We start from the raw sequence: 25,086 nt of genomic DNA on the forward strand, positions 1-25,086 counted from the left end.
ACTATGAGATCATGGCCTGAGCTGAAATCAAGAGTCAGATGCTCAACTGACTGAGCTACCCAGGCATTCCTCCAGTTATTTTTAAACATTCTTTTATTTTTTAAGTAATCTCTATATCCAACATGGGGCTCAAACTCACAACTCCAAGATCAAGAGTCACATGCTTCACTAACAGAGCCAGCCAAGCACCTCTCCCCAATTCTTTACCTATTACCGCTGATTAAGGCAGAAGAAAATGATCATACCTTTTCTTATCTTGTTCCCTGACCCCTCTTCCATTTTTGTTCTTTAGTGCAAATTTCACTGTTATTTTTGTAAATTATTTCCAGATAAGACTGAACAGACACCATGAAAAATAACCCAGGAATAGGTTCTGTGGAGAGGTTTTTCCTCTCAAAAACTGGTCTTTTGTTACAGGCTAAGAACTACTATGGAATTGATAATTTTTAAGCCAAAAGTGTTGTATATTTTAACCAAATGTTCTACATTACTTGATAATTACCCAAATATACTGAAAACTAGGTCAATGAGTTCAGATATTAAAAAATTATTAAATCAAATACTAAGTGTAGCCTTCGAAGTAATTCTGGTATTCCTAGTTAATATTTAACTTTATAATTATTAATTTATTGGAGTTTTTCTTGTAGTACGTCATACTTTAAAAAATTATGTATCAAATTTTCGTCTCCTAGCAATAGCCTCTTTATTTGCAGGTCCCCCCCAAACTGTTCCTAAAAGGTCTCTTTCATTCTGTAATGCGTCCTCAAAACAAAGCTCTTTACCTGAAGAAACAGATTTTTTCAAAGCTCTAATTACTTCTGGTGGCCCTTTGATAAACTGCTTTAGCCACTCTTGTGCCTCTTCTAGACATTCAGTTTCATCTGAAGACTGCAAGACCTCGTCAACCATTCCTATGTTTAAAGCTTTTTTTGAATCCAGTTTGAGGGCCCCACTTAATACTTTGAGAGCTTGTCTACTGCCGATTATTTCAACTAGTCGGGTAGCACCGCCCCAGCTTGGTATTATACCCATCTCTTTGTGGACAAATCTTATCTCACTCTCTGGCGTCATTAATCTGCAAAAGAAAAAAGAAAACTTAATTGTAACTAAGTATATGTAACTGTAAGTATATGTGCTTTACTCAAAGTATTATTCATTATCTGATCTGAAATGTCCATGGATCATTATAGGTAGGTAGATCTGTTATATTAAAAACTAAAAGTTCAAACTATCTGGATAAGTATACAGTTCAATTTACTACATAGTACTGAATATTTCCCTTTGAAAATAGTATCAGCAGTTTCACTGTGCTTGCTTATCCTTTACTTTGCAAAATAAGAATTTAGTTTTTATTTCTAAAAGCCCAGATTATCTTTTAAAAGTGAATAGTGGCCTAATGAGAAAACCTGGATTAAGTAAAAATACTGGAGTAGGAAATGTCAGGGTCATACCATGGGAAAAAGAAAAAAAAAAAAGGGTGCATAATAAAAGTAAGGTCAGTAGTTGTCAGGAAAACATTGGTTCTTAACGCAGCATCTATATACAGCCTTTGAGCAAGTATTTACTAAGCACCACCTATGCCAGGTTGTCTAGGTGTGGGACTACAACAATGACCAAAATAAAACCCTGTGCTGAGTTTACATTCCTGTTAGGAGAGAAAGATACTGAACGATATAGAACCAGTGGGGATAAGTGTTATAAAGAAAAAATGGGGCAAGGGACTACACAATGAGGATATGGATGGAAAAAGCATATGAGGTACAGTAATATCCATTTTACAGAGGGAAACTGAAGCCACCTAGAGATGAAATAAATAGCTCAACTCAAGGCCATGCCACTGTAACAGCCAAAATTTAAACACAGGAAGGTTAGCTATGTGTGCTCTTAACCTCACAGTACACAGAGAAGCGAGACTAGGATGGAAACAGATGCCATTAAGAAAGCTGACAGTGGCTTGGGTTGAGTAGTGATTTCCTATAGCAGGGATGCATTTTCCCCAAATGGGGTTTTTATGAATTGGGTGATTAAGAAACAAAGTGGAACAAGAAAGGGAAGTATTAACACAAATCAGTGGACACAGTAAAAGGCTTCATGTTTGCCAATTAAATATGTGTACATTAGCAGAATGCACAAAGCTATACTACATAGGAAATGCTGTATGTGAGTTTTATTTTGACTGCATACTTCAATGAGCTTTCACTGTTAAAACCTCTAATTTGGAACAAAGATCATGTCTGAATTGTAATTTTTTAAGAAAAATTATTGCTTTCAAACTACTCCCTACATAAAAGAAGACCTTACATTAGTTCTGCTTTCCAAAGTGTAAATGCTCAGCTGCAGGTGTTCTGGTTCTATTAGCACCAAGAACAACAGACTCTTAGTCTTTGACTCTTTCATCAGGAAAAATATTCCAGTAAATTCTCACAAAAGCCTATTTAGTAACCCACTGGGAAAAAGAACTTTCTCTTCACAGCTGTGAATTCCTACAAGGGAAAATCTGCCTCAATTATGAACAATTGCTTTTAGAGGCAAACAGCCCTGAAAATAGTTTTCAATGAATTTAAATGGGAAGAAGGAACAAATCTCCTAAGAATCTGAATCTAACCCCAAAACTGAGAGTACTTGCCTTGTTGTAATAAACAGAAAACAATGTCAAAAATTAAAGTGGAATAGAAATCATAGAAATAATGTCTAATAGTCTTAGAGACAGGAATGCTGTTAATCCTGAACACAACTCGGGGCACTTGGGTGGCTCAGTCGGTTGGGCATCTGACTTCAGCTCAGGTCATGATCTCACAGCTTGTGAGTTCGAGCCCCTCATCGGGCTCTGTGCTGACAGCCTGCAGCCTGCTTTGGATCCTGTGTCTCCCTCTCTCTGCCCCTCCCCCGCTTATGCTCTGTCTCTTTCCTTCAAAAATAAACATTAAATTTTTTAAAAATACTGAACACAACTCGATAAAACTTTTCACAGCATAAATTGAGTACGTCGTGGTTCTAAATTATATCCTAGAATTGACACGGCTGTTGGCTCAACTGTGCCTACAATACAGAAAAGGATTATGTCGGAAATAAATTCATTTAGATTCAGCTGAACATATAAAAGTTGGTTAAAGCCCAAATGTTAGGAAAATGTAGATGAGTTTATGACAATAAAAGTTATTATCTATGTAAGCTTGCTTGTATTTGGAGTTCTCTGCTTCTAAAGAAGAATCCAACTTTATACCATGTATTTTTTTTTCCTTTGCCATATCTTTCAAGATGAGGTATGCCATTTTGAATCATATTTTACAACTCTAACAAATCTTGAGGTAATCTTTGTAAAACCTACCTGTTGTGATCAAACTCTGACATCCATTTAAAAAAAATTTTTTTAATGGTTATTTTTTGAGAGAGACACAGTGTGAACGGGGTAGGGGCAGAAAGCAGGAGACACAGAATCCGAAAATAGGCTCCAGCCTCTGAGCTGTCAGCACAGAGGCTGAGGCGGGGCTCAAACTCACAAACCATGAGATAATGACCTGAGCCAAAGTCGGAGGCTTAGCCAACTGAGCCACCCAGGCACCCCAATATCCATTTTTTACATATGCCTAGGATCTGTTTGTGTACTGATATACATTTGAAGTTTATTTATTTAGAGAAAGCACAAGAGCATGTACAAGCAGGGTAGGGACAGAGAGAGAGAGGGAGAGAGAGAATTTCAAGTGGGCTCTAACAGCACAGAACCCAAGGTGTGGCTTGAACTCATGAGCAGTAGGATCACGACCAGAGCAGAGATCAAGAGTTGGATGCTTAACCAACTGAGCCACCCAGGTGTCCCAACATTTAATACACATTAGTAAATACTACCAAAAAAATTATTGGCAAAAGAACACAAGGTAGTTTACTCTAACAGAAAGAGAAATACAGAACATTCAGATGATAACCTACACAAGACCATTAACCCAAAAATTAACATTTAAACATAAAACTTTAAATGTTGATAACCATAACCTACAAGGAAAATGTCCAATCAACAAGATATATCCAAAAATAGAAACAGCTTCCTAATCAACCTTACAGGATTATACACTAATTAATTACTTCTAGAATGTAGATGCAGTTATTCCACCTGTTAATGTAATTTACTGTAGGGAATAATCTACATGGAAAACTGGAAGACCTAAATCTTAAAATTCTGATGAATTACAGCAGACTCAATTTATAAAATGACATTAAACTCCTTTATTTTGACAAAAGAATTAAAAGTATCTTCTATTAGTATAATTATTATTGGCAATGTTCAAAATCTCCTGTGACACCTCAGACAGGAGATGAGGAAATTAATCAAAGGTAGATAACACTCCTCATTATTGTATGGCTGCAACAGTAAACTACCCGTAATGAGAAAAACTAACACCGGTGGCAGGTGTTACAAAGTCAGTCCTGACACCTGAAAGGACTGTTCAATGTGCTAGTACTTTCTAATAAGTTGACTGTTAAGTTCCAGGCCTTTGAACAAATGTATTCAAGAAAAACAATTTTAAAACAATTAAATTTTTCTTAAATAAGTTTTTTAGTAAAAGTTATACATTTTAAGAACTGTTTATTTCTAAATAACGGTACTTTTAGTGAACTCTGCAATAAAGAATTGAGAAACAAATAATTGTGTTGGGAGACAATTAGGCTTTGATGTGAAGTGCATAGACTTGAGCCAGACTGCAGGCTTTCCCAATAGACTGGTTGCATACTACACCCTGTAAAATACAGCACAGAAGAAGTCACAGTATAAAAAGGACGAGGAAGATTAAATTACTTAAAATCCCTGGGCTTCGGTACGCTTGTTTATAAAATAGATATGATAATAGTACTTATGCCATAGAATTATTATGAATATTAAGTTAATATACGAAATGTGTTTACAATATGTATGCCACAATTCATTTAAATAAAGTCCTAGAGGAGTGACTGTGTTTGTGATTTTTTTTTTAAGTTTATCCATTTTTTGAGAGAGAGCACACACGAGCGGGGGGAAGGGCAGAGAGAGAAGAGAGAAAGAGAGAGAAAGGCTTGATCCCACAAACCATGAGATCATGACCTGAGCCAAAATCAAGAGTCAGAAGCTCAATCAACTGAACCACCCAGGCACCCATATTTGTTTTAAAAAAAAAAAAAAAAAGTGTGACATCGGCCTCAGCCACATCCATAGTAGAGAACAGTATTATTTATACTTTTATTTGGAATATAAATGTTGTTTATATTTTGTAGCCTCACAGTGCCTGACATATATTAAACTCTATGTGTACTAGCTTTTATTAAGTTGGTTGCATTGATAGGTCACTACAAATGACAGTAGTGTTTCTACTAGTAAAGTACTATCATGTTTCCTGGATGAAAATGACTTGACCCTTAAAGTACTGAAAGTAAAAGAACTATACTTATACCATGAAGCCCAGCAAATGATGGTATACTATCCTTCCTCAAATCTGTTAACAAGACTACAAAATATATACAATTATTTTAAAGGTTTTATTTTTTTAAGTAATCTCTACACCCAATGTGGTGCTCCAAATCACAACCCCAAGATCAAGAGTCACACACTCCACTGACCAAGCCAGCCAGGTGCCCCTATATTACAATTTTTATTTCCAGATAAAGGCAGAATAACTGTACTCTACTACAGATAAGGCTGAAGCAAAAGACTCCAAGTTGATTTTTTTTTAAATAGACATATATCTAATATTAGCTTAAGGAATACTGTGTAATATAAGTAAAAGCATAAATATTTTAAAGTTTTAAAGAAAACATTCATATTACAAACTAATATGATGTCATAAATTTAAAGTTTGGAATCATCAATTTAAATAAACTTTGGTCTAGTGCCAGAAACTGCTAGTCCTTTGACAGTGCATATTAAGAGCCAAAGCCAATAAAGCAAATTGTGGTGACATGTGGAAATGTGGTATGTAAAACGTATATAATTAGCAACAGCACCTCTGATCACAATACTTTAAAGTCCAGGCTTGACCATAAGCACTTGTTTGCACAGGTACTTATCTTCCTGGCACCTTCTCCCTCCTACTTTCTACCTGACCTCACATCTCTTGACATATTATGGAAAAGAGAAGGCAAGAACCCAAAGATTCTCCCCTATTCTCAGGATTCCTACCCTCGAGTGATTGGCCTCATGAGGCTCCATTTATTTTATGCAGAGACAGCCTGAATAAGAAAGTATATGGTTGAATGTGTGAATTTCTGTATTCATGTATGTGAAAATATTTTGGGACATCAACTCTGATTTTAATATTCAGTCAGTAATCTTAGCCTGCTCAGAGGTGAATTTTCTTGATATTACAGGATCTAAAGAATTTCCACCTAATAATGTTGGTAAGTACAAAACAAGCCAACACAGGCAATGTGACTGCTTCCGGAGGTAGATATCTCATATTCAGAGAACAGGCACTGCCACATCAAAAATGGAGTTTGCTTTGTAATTATTCTGAGATCTGGGATATTGCGTGTGTGTGTGTGTGTGTCTATGAGTGCGTGCACACAAGCATGCACATTTGTCTCTTTGCAAGTGGGTGTATGTTATGTATAAATATTTTGCGTTTTATATAAGAAAAGGGTTACTACCTACCTAGCTCCCTTGGGACAAGCATGCTTACAGCTCCCTTTCTTTGTAATACACCTTGAACTAAGGGGTAGCAGCTAGAAATGCTAATACTTTGGGTTAAGGTTTATTTACATTCATGAAAACAATGTTAAAGAATGGAAACAAATTAGGCAGACTCTAAACTGCATAGGTGAGAATTTTATTTCACTAGGGAGATATAGGAATAAAAATGTTTTTCATTCTGTATAAACAGCTAAATCTTTGATCTTCCAAAGAAAACCAGGAAAAGAAAATGCAGACAATTCACACATACACACACACACACACACACCAATGAATGTGAAAATTTATGAATTACCAAAAACCTTTAAAATTGCAAATTCAAATAAAATTTAATTTTTGATTATCAAAATTAGAAAAGCTGTTTTAAAAGATTATATTCATGGGGCACCTGGGTGGCTCAGTCAGATAAGCGTCTGACTTAGGATTTCAGCTCAGGTCATGATCTCATGGGATCAAGCTCTGCATCATACTCTGCACTGACAACGTGGAGTCTGCTTAGGATTCTCTCTCTCCCTCTCTCTTTGCCCTCCCTTCCTCACTCTCTCTCAAAATAAATAAATAAACTTTAAAAAAAATTTATGAAAAATTAAAAATTATACTCCTATAAGACAGGATGCTCTCAAACAGACACACATATACAGCTGGTATTAATATAAATTGGCAGAATCTTTCCTGAAGGATAACCTGGCACTTTGGATGAAAAAGTTAGAACATCTTCATATCCTTTGGTTAAGTACTTGAACTACTTGCAGGATTTATTCTAAGGAAATAATCTGAAATGTGGAAAAGCACTATTTATAAGGTAATTATCATAGCATTAATCATAATGGAGAAAAGTTGGAAACAACCAAAGCAGAATATTTTAGTACATCCATATTGATGGAATATTTTATACTTATTAAATTCATGTTTTCAAGCATATTTAATTTAATAATACAGGAACACTACCATTTTCTAAACTATATACCATGTGATCCTAATTTTTTTAATAGAAAATTAATGTCTATTTTAAAAAGACATGAAGAAATCACACCACAGCATTAATGCTAGTTATCTTTGGATGATAACAACTTTAATTTTTTACTCTACACATTACTATATTTTAAAGATAATCTAGAATCTTGTTATTCAATGTGTGGTTGTGTGGGCCAGCAACATCAGCATCATCTCAAGGCTTAACCTCAGATCTATGAAAACAGAACTGTGTAGTTTAGTAAAATCCCCAGGTGATTCATATTTACTAGAATGAGCACATATCCTGTTATAATCAGAAAGCACATTTTTAAAATATCATCACCTGTATTATTTACTATTGATGCTATAACACAAATTCAGTGGCTTAAACAACACTAATTACCTCAATTCTATAGGTCAGAAGTCTGGGTAACCATGGCTCAACGAGGATCCATTGCTTAGTCTCACAAGGCTGAATCAACATGTAGGCAAGACTTGCTTTCCTTTCGGTGTCTCTAGACACTAATATACTTCCAAACTTTGTCAGACTGTTGGCCAAATTAAGTTCCATGCAATTTTAGAACTAAGGTCCCTATTTCTGTGCTGGTTTTCAGTTGGGGAATTGTTATCTTCTAAACACAACCTGCATTTCCTTGGTTTGAGGTCCCCTTTCTCCATCTTCAAAGACTTTTCATGCCTCTCATCTCTCTGACTTTCCATTCTGCCTCATGTCTTTATTTTTTAAAGGCTCATATGATTAGATTGGGTCCACCCAGATAATCCAGAATAATCTCCTTGTTTTAGAGTCCAGAACCTTAATCACAGCCACAAGTTCTCTTCTGTCAAATGTTAATACATGAACAACATGGGTGTTAGGGGTGCTGACTCCACACAGTCAAAACTCTATGTATAACTTTTGACTCCCCCAAAACTTAACTCCTAATAGTCTACTGTTGACCAAAAAGCCTTACCAATGACATAGTCAATTAACAAATATTTTGTATATGTATTACATATTTTTACAATAAAGTAAGCTAGAGAAAAGAAAATATTAAGAAAACCATAAGGAAGAGTACATACATTTACAGTACTGTGAAAAATCCAGGTATAAGTAGACCCATGTAATACAAACCCATGTTGTTCACGGATCAACGTGTAACAAATTCTGAGGAAGAACAAAATGTGGGCAGACATCTTGCGGGGGGAGGTGCTGCTATTCTGTCCACTACATTACCTAAATGCATAATAGAAGTACTTAGCCTGACTTTCCTTGCATTCCACTGTGCTATTAATTTTCCAGCCCTCACACATTTTTCTTACAGCCCTGCAACAGGTAGCTCCCACCACCACCATCACCCACTTCTCACCTTTCACCTTCTTTTGCTAACTATCCAAGGATTCTTTTTGTTCCATTGTTCTAGTTGTTAGTGAGTAAAGACTCTATGGGGAAAACAGTCTCCATTAGGAAGAAAAAATAAGGGGTCCCTAGGTGGCTCAGTTGGTTAAATGTCTGACTTCAGCTTAGGTCATGACCTTGCAGTTCATGAGTTCGAGCCCCGCAACGGGCTCTGTGCTGACAGCTCAGAGCCTGGAGCCTGCTCTGGATTCTGTGTCTCTTTTGCTCTCTCTCTGCCCCTCCACCCCCCCTCGCTTGCTTGCTCTTTCTCTCTCTCTCAAAAATAAATGTTAAATTCTTCTTTAAAAAAGGAAGAAAAAATGAGGATTTGCTGGAACTATAGCATTACTACTTTTAGGTGAATGTTAAAAGGACTCTAATACCTGTTAAGGAATCCAGATTTCAGAAATGAAGACACTACACCTACAAAGTTCCAGAACCCCAAACAAGACTTTTTTCTCCAATATTAACTTAGTGAAACCAGAATATAAAGGCATGATTGGTTCTCTGCTATCACTTTAAAGAACAACATGTTACAGAAATCTAATTAAGGCCTGACTGAATGTGGGGAAAAAAAGGTATATATCACAGTTAATGCAATATTAATTCCTGCACTCTGTTAAGAACTTTTTCTAATTACAAAATATTTCAAATACACAGAAAATAACACACTCATGTACCCACCACCCAGATTTTAAGGATGTTAACATTTTGCCACACTTATTTCTGAACTCTATTCTCATCCCTTTGCCTTCTCTTCCTGACTTCTTTCTGTCTCCAGCATCAGCTAATATCCTGAAGTTGGTGAGAATCATTTCCATGCACAATTTAACTTTTTTTTGAGAGAAAGTGGGCATGTGAGGGAGAGGAGCAGAGAGAGTGGGAGAGAAAGAGAATCTCAAGCAGGCTCTGCACTGTGCAGAGCCCAACATGGGAGCTTGAACCCACAAACCATGAGATCATGACCTGAGCTGAAACCAAGAGTCAGCACTTAACCAACTGAACCACCCAGGTGCCCCACAATTTAAATTTTAATAAATACTCTATATATTAATCAAATAGTAAACTTTTGCATGAAGTAATATTTCCATTTTATGTCTAGTATCTCAAAATACAGTGCACCCTGACTACCCAACACTGGTCTTAAATTGGTCAATATCACTTTGGCAGGTAATTTCTATATTGAAAATGAATTCATCAGACTATCATAGTGTGATGACATGAACCATTAAGATATTTCAATTAACTCTGTCTACTCTGATTTCTCCCTTCCATTTGATGAAGGATCTTTAGGACTGTTTCCTATTTTTAGCTATTATGAATGGTACTGCTATGAACATTCTAGTATGTGTCTGTAGATAAACAACTGTAGGCATTTCTACTGCATTTATACTACATTAGTTATCTATTGCAGTTCTGTAGGTTAAAGTCCAACAAGTCTCACTAGTTTAACATCAAGATTTCAGTAGGACTACATTCCTTTTGGAGGCTCTAGGGGAGAGCCCATTTCCTTGCCTTTTCTAGTTTCTAGAGCCTGATCACAATTCTTGGCTCATGGCCATCCTCCTCCATCTTCAAAGGTTGCCCTGATGGGTTAAACCCTTCTCACACTGCATCAACTCTGATCTTGCTTCTGTCAGTAAACCTCCTTTTCTGACTTGGAACTTTTCAGCTTCCCTCTAGCATTATTAGGAACTTTGTGGTTACACTGGGCCCAGTCCCCCAGAATAATCCCCCTATTTTCAGGTCAGCTGAGTAGCAACCTTAAGTCCATAATCCATCAGCAACTTGATTCCCCCTTGACATATAATGTAATATAATCACAGGTTCCAAGGGTTAGGATATAGACATTTAGGGAAGGCCATAATTTCTATCAACCACATATACACAGAAAGAGAATTACTGTGACGTAGGGTATGTAACATTCAACTTTAGTAGATACTGGGCATTTTCCATTGTACCAACTTACACTCCCATCAGTAGTTTCTGAGAGTTGCAGTTGATATATTCCATCTTTTTCATTTTAGCTTTTCTTGTGGGAACACAGTGAAAAGTAGTGATTCTAATTCAGTTCTTTAATGGCTAATGAAGTTCAGTGCTTTTTAACCTATTTTTTTTTTTTTTTTGGCTATTCAGATATCCTCTGAAAAGTCAGTTCAAGTTTTCTGTCCATTTATTTTAACTGGGTTGTCTTTTTTTTTTTTTTTTTTAATGTTTATTTATATTTGAGGGGGTGGGAGAGAGAAGACGGAGAGACAGAGACAGAATCTGAAGCAGGCTACAGGCTCTGAGCTGTCAGCACAGAGCCAGACGTGGGGCTTGAATTCACAGCTGTGAGATTATGACCCGAGCTGAAGTAGGACGCTTAACAGACTGAACAACCCAGGTGCCCCTGGATTGTCTGTCTTATTGCTTTGAAGGGGTTCTTTATATATTCTAGCTATGTCTTTTGTAAGATATAAATATGGAGATAATCTTCTCTCACTCTGCAGGTTGCATTTTCATCCTCTTAGATATGTTTTTGATAGAAGTTATGTTTTTGATTAACTTTAATACAGTCTAATTCATCAATTTTTTTCTTTATGGTTAGTGATTATTGTGTCCTGTTTTAGAAATCTTTGACTACTTCAAGACCAGATATTCTCCTGTATTCTTTCAAATAGCTTCACTGTTTTACCTTTCACTTTTCTACCTGCAATTCATCTTGAATTGATTGTACACATATATATATACTCACTAAAGAGACCATTCCTTCCTTTTTTTTAATTTTTTAATTTTTTTTTTTTTTTGAGACCATACTTTCCTAACGTACTAAAAGTGTCACATTCATCTTTGATTAAATAACCATATATTCTGGATCTGTTTCTGAACTCTACTGGTCAATTTTTCTACCCTTGTATGTACAAATAGCAGACTGTTTAAATTACTTTAGTTTCATAACAGGTAGTTTAAACTTTGCTCTCTGGTATTTTAAACCTTCCAACTTTGTTCTTCATGACCACTTTAGTTCTTCTTTGTACTCTGCATTTCCATATGAATTTTAGAGGCTGTCAATTCACATACACATACACACACACACACACACACACTCACACTCACACACCAATTTGCTGGAATTTTTACTGGAACTACATTGATTATGTGGATTATTTTGGCAGAGAACTGAATCTTTACAACATTGAGTCTTTTATTCCATGGACATGGTATATTTCTATTCCACCATTTAGGTCTTCTTTAATTTCTCTCAGTAATGTTTTCTAGCTCTCAATGCAGAATTCTGACATACCTTTTGTTTTGATTTGTTCCTAGGCGTTAGGTTTTTTTTTCCTAATGCTACTTTGAATGGTATTATTTTTTAAATTTTGTTGTTTATTTGTTTGCTGCTTGGCATATAGAAATGCTTTTTTATTGACCTTGAAGCCAACAAACTTACAAAATTGACTTACTAGTTCTAATACATTAGCTATGTATTCATTTGGATCACAATGATGTCATATGTGAATAAGATTTTATTTCTTATAATCCAATCCTTACAACTTCTTTAATTTGCCTTAGTGAACTGTCTAGGATATCTAGTATAATGATGACCAGAAGTGGTGACAGTACTGTCCTTGTTTCTGATGTCAGAGGGAAAGCTTTCAATATTTTTTTTTTAATTTTTTTTTTTAACATTTATTCATTTTTGAGACAGAGAGAGACAGAGCATGAATGGGGGAGGGTCAGAGAGAGGGAGACACAGCATCTGAAACAGGCTCCAGGCTCTGAGCTATCAGCACAGAGCCCGATGCGGGGCTCGAACTCACGGACCGCAAGATCATGACCTGAGCCGAAGTCGGCCGCTTAACCGACTGAGCCACCCAGGTGCCCCTCAATATTTTTATCATTATGAGATGTTTGCTGTAGGATTTTTGTAAATGTCCTTTATTAAACTAAGAAAGTTCCTACCTAGGGTGCTAAGAGTTTCTATCATGAATAGATGTTGAAATCTGTGAAATGCTTTTTCTGCATCTGTCAGATTGTAATGATCTGTGTCCCTTTGTTGTTGTTGTTGTTGTTAATATGGCATATTAAACCAACCTTGCATTTTGGGAATAAACCCCTTGTAGTCGTGATGCATTATCATTTTTATCATTTGATTAAATTTTTTAATATTCTGTTTGGGATTTCTACATTTATGTTTATGAGATTGACCTATAATTTGCTTTCTTATAATGTCATTTCTAGGTTTTGGAATAAATATTACACTCATTAAAAGAGATGGGAATTATAACTTCTTCTTTTCAGTGAAAGAATGTATGTAATATTGATGTTATTTCTTTCCTAAATGTTTGGAAAACTCTACTGATAAATCTGCTAAGTTTTAAAAACTAAAATTTCAGGAGTTGGTCTGGAAGATAAATGGCTGCCAAGTGATTCCTAATCTCTCCACACATCCTCCCCCAAATTACAAAATTAGCAAGGAGTGAAAGAAAACCACGCCAACAGGATTACTCAGAGACAGAGAATACTACATCTTTGAAATTATCAGGTACGGAAATAAACACCAAATTACAAAAACGATTTCCTGCTGCCGTTGAAAGCCGATGGGCACAAAGTGATAAAGAGGGGGCTTAAGAAATCCATGTAAAACAGGAGAGGGACATGGAAGACTTTGAGGAAGTACAGTCAAAATCACCCCCAGAATGAGAAAATCTAACACTATGTTCTAAAATACTGAGTACAACTTGGGGATTTGGTGGTTCACAGGACTGGCTATAGAAAAGGAATCTGAAAGTGAGAAAGGCTAAAATTGATAGTTTGAATAAGCACAGCTTCCAAAGAAGACCCAGATAAGTAGAGAAGAGGTGAAACCCTCAGAGAAATAAAAGAAAAAAATTAGAGGGGAAAAATAAAGATTCTGTAAAAACAAAAGAGATACAAATCATGCCAACTCCTCTCTCATTTCCACTGTATCACTAATGCATCCATTCAAAACTAAACTGTGAGAAGCTGGCACTCTCAAATTAGGGATCCTAGCCACAAATTATTCAGAAATAGAAAATATCAAGCTAATTCTATAAAAAGCTACTGTAAGAATAAAGCAGAACATGTAAATTCAAACATTTCAGCTGATGAAAAGCACCTCCCTCCCTGAGAAAACCCATGAAAGAAAAATGGGCATTCCAAACTGAATTCAGTATCTTCAAGTAGCACAGTTGCATGAAAAAAGGAAATTTAAAAAACAGGACTAGAAATGGACCCACACACATACCCAAAAAAAAAAAAAAAAAAAAAATAGGGGCTAGGAGATAAAATAAATGAAAGTTGATTGAACTCAAAAAAAGAAATAAAAGAATAAGCGTGAATAAAAATTTAATACAGGACATTGAAGAAAAACAGGAAAACAACCCAGAGAATGAAATTCATTAAAAAAAGAAAAAGGAGTCAGAGAAATAGGCAAAGAAGACATAATATATGAATAACTGGAAATGAAACAACAAATATTTACCTATTGAAAGGGTTCATTCAATACCTGGGGAAACTGACTATAAAGAATCAATTCTAAGACTTATCCTAATAAAGCACTAGACTTCATAGACAGAGAAAACTCAGGGCCTCCAAGCAAATAACAAAACTAAAGAACTACAAAAACAAAAGAATTATAATGCCACTGGACTCATTGAAAGCAAAAAAGTACCAAACCCAGATAGTTTCACAGGAAGATTTTACCAAATCTTTACAAACCATGTAGTTCTGATGCCACATATATTGTTTTTGAGATAGAAAATGAAGAAACACCCCAATTCTTTTAATGAAGTATAACACTGACACCTAAATCTGATATATATAGCACAAAAAAATTAAATTAGACCAATATTATTTAGGTATATTTTAGTAGGCAGTCTCTGTGATGATCCCTAATGATCACTGCCCCCCCTGGTGTTTACACCCTTGTGTATGTAATCTTCTCCACTTGACTGGACTGGACCTAGTGACTGTCATCTAATAAACAATACAGTAAAAGACATGGGATGTTCCGTTCCAGGATTAGGTTACAAAGACTGTGGGTTTCTATCTTATCTATTCTCTTTCTCTCAGAACCCTCAATTTGGAGGAAACAAACTTCCAGGTTGTAAGTAGCCCCATGGCAAGTCCAGGCAAGCCCAAGAAACTGATATCCCCAGCTAATAGTCAGTGAGGACCTGAGGCCTGCCAATAGCCACTTGAGTAAGCTTCAAATCAATCTTTCCTCAGTTGGTTCCTGGGTATCTTGATTATAGCTTCATGAGAGACCCTAAGCCAGAGGCACCCAATCAAGCCACACACATACGTCTGATCCCTAGAAATAATAAATGTTTATGTGTTAAGCTGTAAGTTTTAAGGAGATTTATTACTCAAAAATAGATAACAAATACAAATATCAAAGCAAAAATCCTATTATCAAATAGATTTGAACACCATATTAAGAAAATCATACACTCTAAAAGGGGCTTATACTTTAACTGGTTACAAATCAATTACTATAATTAATCATATTAATAGGTATAAAAAGAACCATTTATCTTCATAGATGCTGAAAAGTCCTTGGATGAAATTCAGTACCTCAAAACTCTTGAAAAACTAAAAACGGAAGGAAAATTCTTCAGCATGAATCTATATACAAATATAAACCTCAATCCTAAAGCTAGCATCTTACTTAAAGGGGATACAATAGAGGTATGTCCACAAAGGTCAGGAACAAAGCAAGGATGGCAAATCTCTCGCTACTGTTTAATATTGTACTGTAGGTATTAACCATAACAATAAGAATAAAAAACTATCAGAGAAATAATAATTGGGACAAAGCAAAAGTATCTCTGTAGTACAATTAGAAAATTAAAGAATCAGGGGCGCCTGGGTGGCTCAGTCAGTTGGGTGACTGACTTCACTCAGGTCACAATCGCACAGATTGTGAGTTCGAGCCCCATGTCAGGCTCTGCACTGACAGCTTAGACGCTGGAGCCTGCTTTGGATTCTCTGTCTCCCTCTCTCTCTGCCCCTCTCACATTCTATCTCTCTCCTTCAAAAATAAGCATAAAAAAAAAAAAGAAAATTAAAGAATTGATAAAACCAAGTCAACAGAAAAATTCAGTTAGCAGCATATAAAATTAGCATAAAAATAACCTTCATCCAATAGACAAATAAGAAGTTAGATGACATAAAGGAAGAGAAAACTCAGTTTGCAACGGCAACAAGAGCAAAATACTTTGAAATATACTTACACTTAAATATTTTTTAAAATCTATTAAGAAAATTATAAAACTCCCGAGAGACATAAAAACGGACTTAAATATTAAGACATCTCCTGTTCTTAGTATGTGTCTCAACTTTATCAAGATGTCAGTTCTCTCTAAATTAGTTGATAAATTTAATGTTAGTCAAATAAAAATATCAACACCTGTTTTTATTCTGGAGGTAGACAATTGATAGGACGTGTCCAACAGAAAAAATAAACATGCAAGAATAGCAAGGAAAATAATGAAAAAAAAAAAGCTATGAGCAGGGACCAGCCCTGTTATCAGACATTAAAACATATTAAAAATAATTAAACATACTTAAAAATATATAAAAATAGTACATGAATCCTGGTACATGAATAGTCAAACAGACCAATGGAACAGAACAAATCTATTATCAACAGATGCAACTACAAGTGGAAATCTAGTATATGATAATATCTAGTATATAGCATAAGATAAATCCAGTATATAATAAGTATATGATATGACAGTTATATCCACAGAAGGCCTTTTTAAAGAAATAGTATTGAGACAAATGGATAGCTATTTGGAAAAAAAGAGAAAATAAGATTCATTACTCACTCCATAAAAACAAACTAAAAAATGGATTAGATATATAAATATAAAACACAAAACTATACAAGTAATAGAAGAAAACATGAGTGAATTCTTCTATAGCCTGAACATACAGAAAGGCTTTTTAAAAAGTACTCAAATCCAAATGGAATAAAAAGATGGATAAACACGATGACAATAAACACTTGCATGGCAAAAACAAACAACAAAACATAAGCAAAGTCAAAAGACACAAAGACAAGCTGGACAACTATATAAAAAATATATCATCAAAAATAACAAATATCCTTAATATTAAAGAACTTAGGAGTGCCTGGGTGGCTCAGCTGGTTAAGTGGCCAACTCTTGGTCTTGGCTCAAGTCATGATCTCACAGTTTGTGAGTTCAAGCCCCAGGTTGGGCTCTGTGCTGATGGTGTGGAGCCTGCTCAGGATTGTCTCTCCCTTTCTCTGTCCCTCCCCAGCTTGCTCTCTCAAAAATAAATAAGTAAACTTAAAAAAAATAATAAAGAACTTATAAAATTAAGGGAGAAAAAGCCAAATATCCTGTAGAGAAATAAGCAAAACGTGAATAATTCACAAAAAAGATATAAAAATGGTTTTTAACCATATGAAAATGTGACCAATTTAACTTTAAGAGAATTATGCACGTTAAAACTATGCTGAAATACTACCCTCACCCATTAGACTAACAAAAATTCAAAAGCTGTTTAACAGCAGCCTTTGCCGGCAAGGCTAAGTCAAACAGACTATAGAAAATGTAAGGATGGTCTATTCCCTATGGAAGTGAATTTGGCAATATCTAATGAAACTAAACATTCATTTAACCTTTGATTCAGCAGTACTTCTAGAATCTATCCTTAAGATATAACATTAATAACACCGAAAAAGTACACACAGTTATTCATTACAACAGAGTACATATTAAAAACATAAAATTCAATCAAGAAGGACAGGAAGAAAAAAAAAAAAAAAACACTGAAAACTGAAAACAAAAACTAAATGAACTAACATTTTAAATGAATAACATAACCACATTGAAGAAGGAAAAACATCAGGGAACTAATTTAAGTAACTTCTGAACACAGTGCAGTGCTTTATGTATCTGTGTATCTGTAGTCTAGGGAAAAAAACAAACACTAAGAGGCAAATCTTGAACTCTTTTAGGTAGTTTCACTTTTCATAGTGGTATAGACACAACAATTCTAAAACTACCTCATATAATAAGATCAAGCAAATGAATAAATATGGTGATGTTAACTGGGAGCCAGGGGACCAGTGGTGCAGGAGATACAATATGGAATGGGAGAAGACCAAACTTTGTGAGAACAGACTGCACTGGGAGATAAAGGATAAACTCATGATCTCTAATAAATAAATGGATTAATTAATGTATGGCCTAGCTTTGTTTGCTAAAAAAGTCCACAAAGATGCCAGTAGCAATGAGAACACCAGGCATCTAGATCTTGGTTTTTAAAAATACTATTCCCTACTTTAAAGAACCAGTGCTGGGACACCTGGGTGGCTCAGTCGGTGATCTAGCAGTCCGTGAGTTCGAGCCCTACATCGGGCTCTGTGCTGAACTCAGAGCCTGCAGCCTGCTTTGGATTCTGTGTCTCCCTCTCTCTCTGCCCCTCCCCTGCTCTCTCTCTCTCTCTCTCAGAAATAAACACACACACAAAAAAGTACCAATGCTAAAAGTAAGGAAAGAAGGAAGGAGGGGAAAGGAGGGGAGGGAAAGAGGAAGGGAGAAAAGTACTCCTATGAGACATGCCTGAATCTAGGGTCAGGTAGAGGAAGATATAAGATGCCTGTACTCAGAAAGTTAAGGAAGTACTCAAACCAATGAATGAATGAATGAATGAATGAATGAATGATGGAGCACATCAAAAGGATATGTGAGCCAGCTTAAAAAGCTCCCCGCTGGCCAAATCCGGGACAATTTAAGCATCAAAACAATCAAGGACAGTAATGAATCATAAACTGCTGAAAATGAGGAAATCTATTATCCCATACTGATGATAAATATACACACACAGACACACAACACACACGTAGAGAATGGGATAAAGGAGAGCTTTTCTTTAGAGTCAAATGACAACTGATACATACCAAGGGAGTGACAGGGTCAGAAAAATACAAATTAGCAACCATCATAGTAAAGATGGCTTGGGAAAGAGTAATCAGAGAACGCTAAATCTAGTGGAGAAAGTCTGGTGAAAAACACAGTATTAGACTTGTCTTAAAGCATCCCTCAAGGATTACTTATTAGTTGGCAAGGCAGGAAAAAGCCATCTATAGTGGAGAAACCAAACACTTTGGACAGTATGATCAAAGTCAGCATCACTAATGATGGGCAGAAAAACCACTTGTATGCATCTAGATGTGATACCCTGAGAATACATCACTTTTGCAGAGATAGTATCCAGGGACACATAACCTGAATCAAATGATGAGAAAATATCAGAAATCCTCAAGATGAAAAAACAATCTATTAAAAAACAAGAAGCAAAACCTGGCCTGTTTTCTTTAAAATGTCAATGTCATGAAAGACAAAGGCAGGCTACAGAACTCTTCCAGATTAAAGGAAAGTGATGAGATCTTGACAACTAGCTGCAGTACATGAACCTGCAATGGAGGAAAACAATGCTACACTGGACATTATTGTCAGATTGACAAAATCGGTGTATAGATAGTATATTAGATAAAAGTATTGCATCAAGGTTAAATTTCCTGCCTTTGACAACAGTACTGTTGTTATGTAAGACCAGATTCTTGTTCTTAACAATATATATAGTTATGTGCATGTCTCTGTGTGTGTATGTGTGTAAAGGATTAAAAGGGCAAGATATTTGTAACCTACTCTCAAATTTCTCAGGAAAAATATGCACACATTCATATATATATAAACATACATACTCATATAGGAGAGATAGAAAATAAAAACAAAACATTAAGATGTCAAAAACTGGTAAATCTAAGTGAATGATATAGGGAAATTCTCGGTATCACTCCTGAACTTTTTCTGTAAGTTTGTAATTATTTCCAAACCAGAAAAAAACAAACAACAACAAAAAACCCAATTCTAGTTTCTGTCTTGCACCAAATTCAATAACAAAAATTAAATATTAGACATGTCATTAAAATATTTACATGCTTACTTGATAAAAATTGATGCTAAAAGCCAAGCAGTTGGACTTTGTCATTTTCTCTTTTCTAGGGTAGTTTTGAGGGATTTTTTCTTTTCTCTTTCTCCTTTCCGCCCTTTTTTGAATGAGGTGGAATAAGACAGAAAGTAGAATAAAGGAATGCGTGTTCTAAGTACCTCCTAAAACACATTCTGGAATCTTGAGCTTAAAACCAATCTAAGAAACCATAATATAATTACACTTAAAATAATGTTTGTATAAGTGAAACTTTATCAGTTTGTCACATATAGGAACTATCATTATTAAAGTTTTCTAAACAGTATCTAAACAAAAGTTTAAAAACTAAAAAGTTTACAAAGGTAACTAAGAATAACAAGGTTACTAATTTTCATTGGTCCTCAAAGAGGTGAAAGGTGAGACCTATATTCTCTATTCCAAGCCGATATGTTGTAGGCAGAATGATCCCACAAAGATGTCCATGCCCTAATCCCTGGAACCAGTGCATGTGTACTTTACACAAGAAAAGAGACTTTGCAGATGTAATTAAGATTACATACATTAAAAGAGGGAGGTTATCTGAATGGGCTCTTAATTTAACCACATGAACTCTTAAAAGCAGAGAACTGTCTCCAACTGGAGTAAGGTAAATGAGAAAAATTCAAAGTATGAGAGAAACTCAACCCGCCGCTGCTGCAGGGAGCCACATGGAAAACATGAGAAGGAATGCAGAATGCAGACATCCTTTAGGAGTAAGGACCAGTCCCTGGCTGATAGTCAGCAAGGAAAACAGGGACATGGGTCCTACAAGTACACAGAACTGAAATCTGCCAGTTGTGATCAGGATGAGCCTGGAAGTGGATTCTCCCAGAGTCTCCAGTCTAGCCAACATCCTGATTTGGGCCTTGTGTGACCAGCTTTACAGAAACCAGTCGGCCTAGCTGGACTTCAGGCTTCTACATTTGTGAGATGACAAACCGATCCTGTTTTAAGCCACTAAATCAGTGGTAATTTGTTATGGCTGCAATAGAAAACTAATAACGCAAATAAGTATTTTCTTAATTTATATTGCAATCTAAATATTTTAATTAGTCAAGACAGAGCAAAAAATTAGAAGCAAATCATTTTATCACAGTTCTAGCTTTTTATTCCCTACATCAATTTTGTAACTAAAAAAGAAACATAATCTCTGAATGACCAGATTCCAAGCACTGAGGAATGCCAATTTTTAATTCATAATGCTTTGCTTTTAAAAATGTTTTTAAGGGGTACCTGGGTGGCTCAGTTGGTTAAATGTCTGACTTTTGATTTTGGTTCATGTCATGATATCACGGTTCGTGAGATCAAGCCCCACATCAGGCTCTGCGTTGATAGTGCAGAACCTGCTTAGGATTCTCTCTCCTCCCTCATTGCCCTCCTCCCCTCAAAGTAAATAAATGAACATTTTTTAAAATGCTTTTTAAAAGCCATTTTTTCTAAGAATGTTTTATATGAAAATTATGACTCAGTTGAGTGCAATTTAATATAAGGGTCTACATATGCCAAGTAGACCTGAATGTTTCTGAACTATTCTGAAATATTAATTTGTTATAAGTATCAGCAACGGGTGCTTACAGGGTTGGGAGCAGAGGGCAGGATAATGCTAGAATGCTGCATGAGCTAATTTCTTTGGAATATTCACATCCAGTGTATCTCTCATCTTCTGAAATATTTCCCATGGTAGTAACAGCAACAGGGACGAAAATCTTAGTTGAGTGAATTCTAGGCAATTCTCCAAGGTAAGAAAGTTAAACAAGCTAAACATATAACCCTAAGGAAGGAACTTATCTTTTAAAAGAATGCTATGAAAGTTTTTGGTGTTCTTTTGGAACACATAGATATTTTTAGAATAATAATTAAAGCAATTTGTCATAGAGAATAACTGACAAGGGTCTGATAAAGTTGGGAGGAAAATCAGCTATACACTTATACTGACTTACGGCTTCCTTGTAACTGTGGCTAGTAAGGTAGTTCAGTATGCAATACTCTCTATTAGCCTCTAACCTTTAAGAGCTTTTGTTCTCGGTGTGTAGGTTAAAAGGGGCTGAACAGCTGAAGACAATGCTTTTCAAAATTCTATTGTGAAGGATCAGTTTCTACCATTTGTTTTTCAACTCCTTGTCAACTGTGAATCAACAATTTTGTAAAATGAGGTAAAACTACATTACTAGAAAAATGAAACAAAATCCTAAGGCATACAAGTCTCTTGGGTGCTAAACATGTTTAATGAATGACTCAAATGAATGCAATTTAATATGAGGGCCTGTATATATCAAGTAGTTGATCCACAGATGAACATGTCTGCATTGGCAAGGTGAATGTAGCAGGTATATTACTAGATTTATCTGATGAGGGCAAGACCCCAGGACACAGAACACTTCCTTCATTTAGGGGACAGCAAACAAGGCAAACTAGCAGTACTAAAGGACTAAGTAGTCTGTGATTGTTTTCCCTGTGATTTTGCCTTTTGTCCTAAACCCTAACTACACCCAAACACAGATCAGGAATGACTATGAAGGATAATGCAAAAGTCTAAAAAATGCTTAAAGATGAACACCAGGCTCTACATGAAAGAGTGCACTATTTCCAGAGGATATCTATAAAGTTTAATTTGTACTTACTTTTATATAAAGGCTTTTTAAGTATAATAATGCACATTCACATATAACTTAGAATTCCTTAAGTGTATTAAATTATATATTTAAACATGTACTTTTAAATATGTTACATATATAATTACATATTTGAATTATGTATTACACAAATACCTGTATTTCAGGATAAAGTGAGAAAAGTATTTAATCCTTTCACACATAGAACATTTTAAATTAATCTCACGTTGTCCTTTATAAAGCCAAGACCCTTCCTCCTACAGAATCAAATGTAGTATCCTAATGCAATCTGCACTGATGACAGCAGAGGGCACTGTCATACGAAATGACCATTTTTCACAGTACACACAATTCCTCCCCAAACAAGAGCTAGTTTTCAAAAAGGCTAAGATCTTTATAAATTGTCTTATACAACAAAACTATTTTAATATATATATTTATGTGAATACAAAGTGATCTATTTCAACTGATAAAATGGAAACTGAGTCATGAATTATAAAAAAGAAGAAAAATTAAATAATTTAATACTTTACATAAGTAAACTTACTCTTTCCTAACACTATTTCTATTACTATACGATGCCATTTATACTAAGTTCAAAAAGAAAATAAAACAGAACATATCAGCTACAGAAGAGTTAATTTCCTTAGGAAATAAGGAAAGTATGAAGTAATTTGATTAAAAAAGAGAAAATAATTATAATAAATATAAATAATATATTTATTTATATTTATTTTCATATATTTATATATAATATATATTATATAATATATTGATTATATAATTGATCAATTGATTGATTGATTTATATATTAATTATATATTTTTATTTTTATTTATTTATTTATATAAATATATAAATAAAACTTAGGGTAACTGTTGCCCCTACATGGGAATGAGGGGGCTGTAACTTAGAAGGGGCATGCAGGAGAGTTCAGGAGTGCTGACAATGTTCCCATTCTTGACTTATATCATGGTTACATAGTTTTCCATTTTATAATAAGTCATTAAACTCAATATTATGTTTTATATAAACAAACTCAAAATATGTGAAGGCCTTACCAAAATTACATCAGTAGTCAGAAGAAATATACAAAACAGGTAATGATAAAGTGAACAGCATACGTGTAGAAATATATACTTCAAAAACAGGGGTTCTAAACTAAGGATCCATGGATGAGATTTTATGCAAAATTTCCTCAAAGATAGGGTTCCTGGCTTTCATTACATTCTCAAAAAACTAGAAGAACAATGTGCAATGTGTAAATATCATCTGGGTATGAATACAGATCCAGTTATTTTATAAGCAATTAAGTTCTGAAACTATTCAAATGATACAGAATAAAATATATCTAATATAGGAGAATTCTGGTTAAAGACACAATTTTCTTCATTCATGAAGTTAAAAATTCAGATTGCTTAAACGCATAATAATTTGTGAAGTTATGATACGTAGAAGCAAAATGCATGACAACAATAGCATGAGGACAGGAGAAGGAAATAGGAGTATATTAGTATTCTAGTATTTGATGTAAGGTAGCATAATACCATTTGAAGGTGGACTATGATAAGTTCAAAATGCATCATATTAACTCTAAGCCAACCAGTAAAAAAAAATGTATATATGTATGCATATGTATTTGTGTGCATATACAAAAAAAGAGAAAATATTTTTCAGTATTTTAGAAATATATATATTCCTATATATGACAGACACTACAATTCGAGAAATTCATGTCTTGGTTTTCTGTTTCATTTTTCTAATAATATATTTTACTAGGTATTTATGTTTATATATATTTGTATAGGTATATGTTTATATATAGGCATATCTCATTTTATTATGTTTTAACTGCACCTTGCAGATACTGTGACCTTTACAATTTGAAGCTTTATAGCAAACTTGCCATCCAGCAAGTCTATCAGCTCTGTTTTTCCAACAGCTTTGCTGACTTTACATATCTGTGTTGCATTCTGGTAATTCTTGCAATATTTCAACTTTTTATTCATTACTGTATTTGTTATGGCGATCTGTGATCAGTGATTTATGTTGCTACTGTAATTATTTTGGGGTGCCACGAACCATGCCCATATAAGACTGCAAACTGATAAATACTATGTGATCTGACTACCCACTGGCCATTCCCCTAACTCTCTCCGTCTCCTTGGGCCTCCCCATTCCCAGAGAGACAATAGCTAATTAATAATCCTGCAATGGCCTCTAAGTGTTCAAGTGAAAAGAAAGAGTCTCATGTCTTTCATTTTATATCAAAAGTTAGAAAGCTTAATAAGAAAGGCATATCAAAAACTGAGATAAGATGACAGCCTTTTACAGCAGTTAGCCAAGTTATGAATGCAAAGGAAAAGTTCTGCAAGGAAATTAAAAGTGCTACTTACTGAAAACACAAAGATAAGAAAGCAAAACAGCCTTATTGTTGATATAGACAAAG

General features: G+C 34.9%; 1 protein-coding gene across 6 annotated transcripts in view; it reads right to left on the reverse strand.

Annotated features, from left to right (window-relative positions):
* Nucleotides 1–115: 115 nt before the first annotated feature.
* The window catches only part of ECHDC1 (ethylmalonyl-CoA decarboxylase 1), a 46,913-nt gene continuing 21,942 nt past the window's right edge, over nt 116–25,086 (reverse strand). For all 6 annotated transcript variants that reach the window (XM_042939777.1, XM_042939776.1, XM_042939779.1 and 3 more), the window contains exon 6: nt 116–1,075. In XM_042939777.1, the coding sequence (XP_042795711.1) occupies nt 667–1,075 (409 nt within the window). In that variant the 3' untranslated portion in view covers nt 116–666. The remainder of the gene's footprint in view (nt 1,076–25,086) is intronic.

The sequence above is a fragment of the Panthera leo genome, chromosome B2 (genome assembly GCF_018350215.1).
Source record: "Panthera leo isolate Ple1 chromosome B2, P.leo_Ple1_pat1.1, whole genome shotgun sequence".
Classification (NCBI taxonomy): Eukaryota; Metazoa; Chordata; class Mammalia; order Carnivora; family Felidae; genus Panthera; species Panthera leo.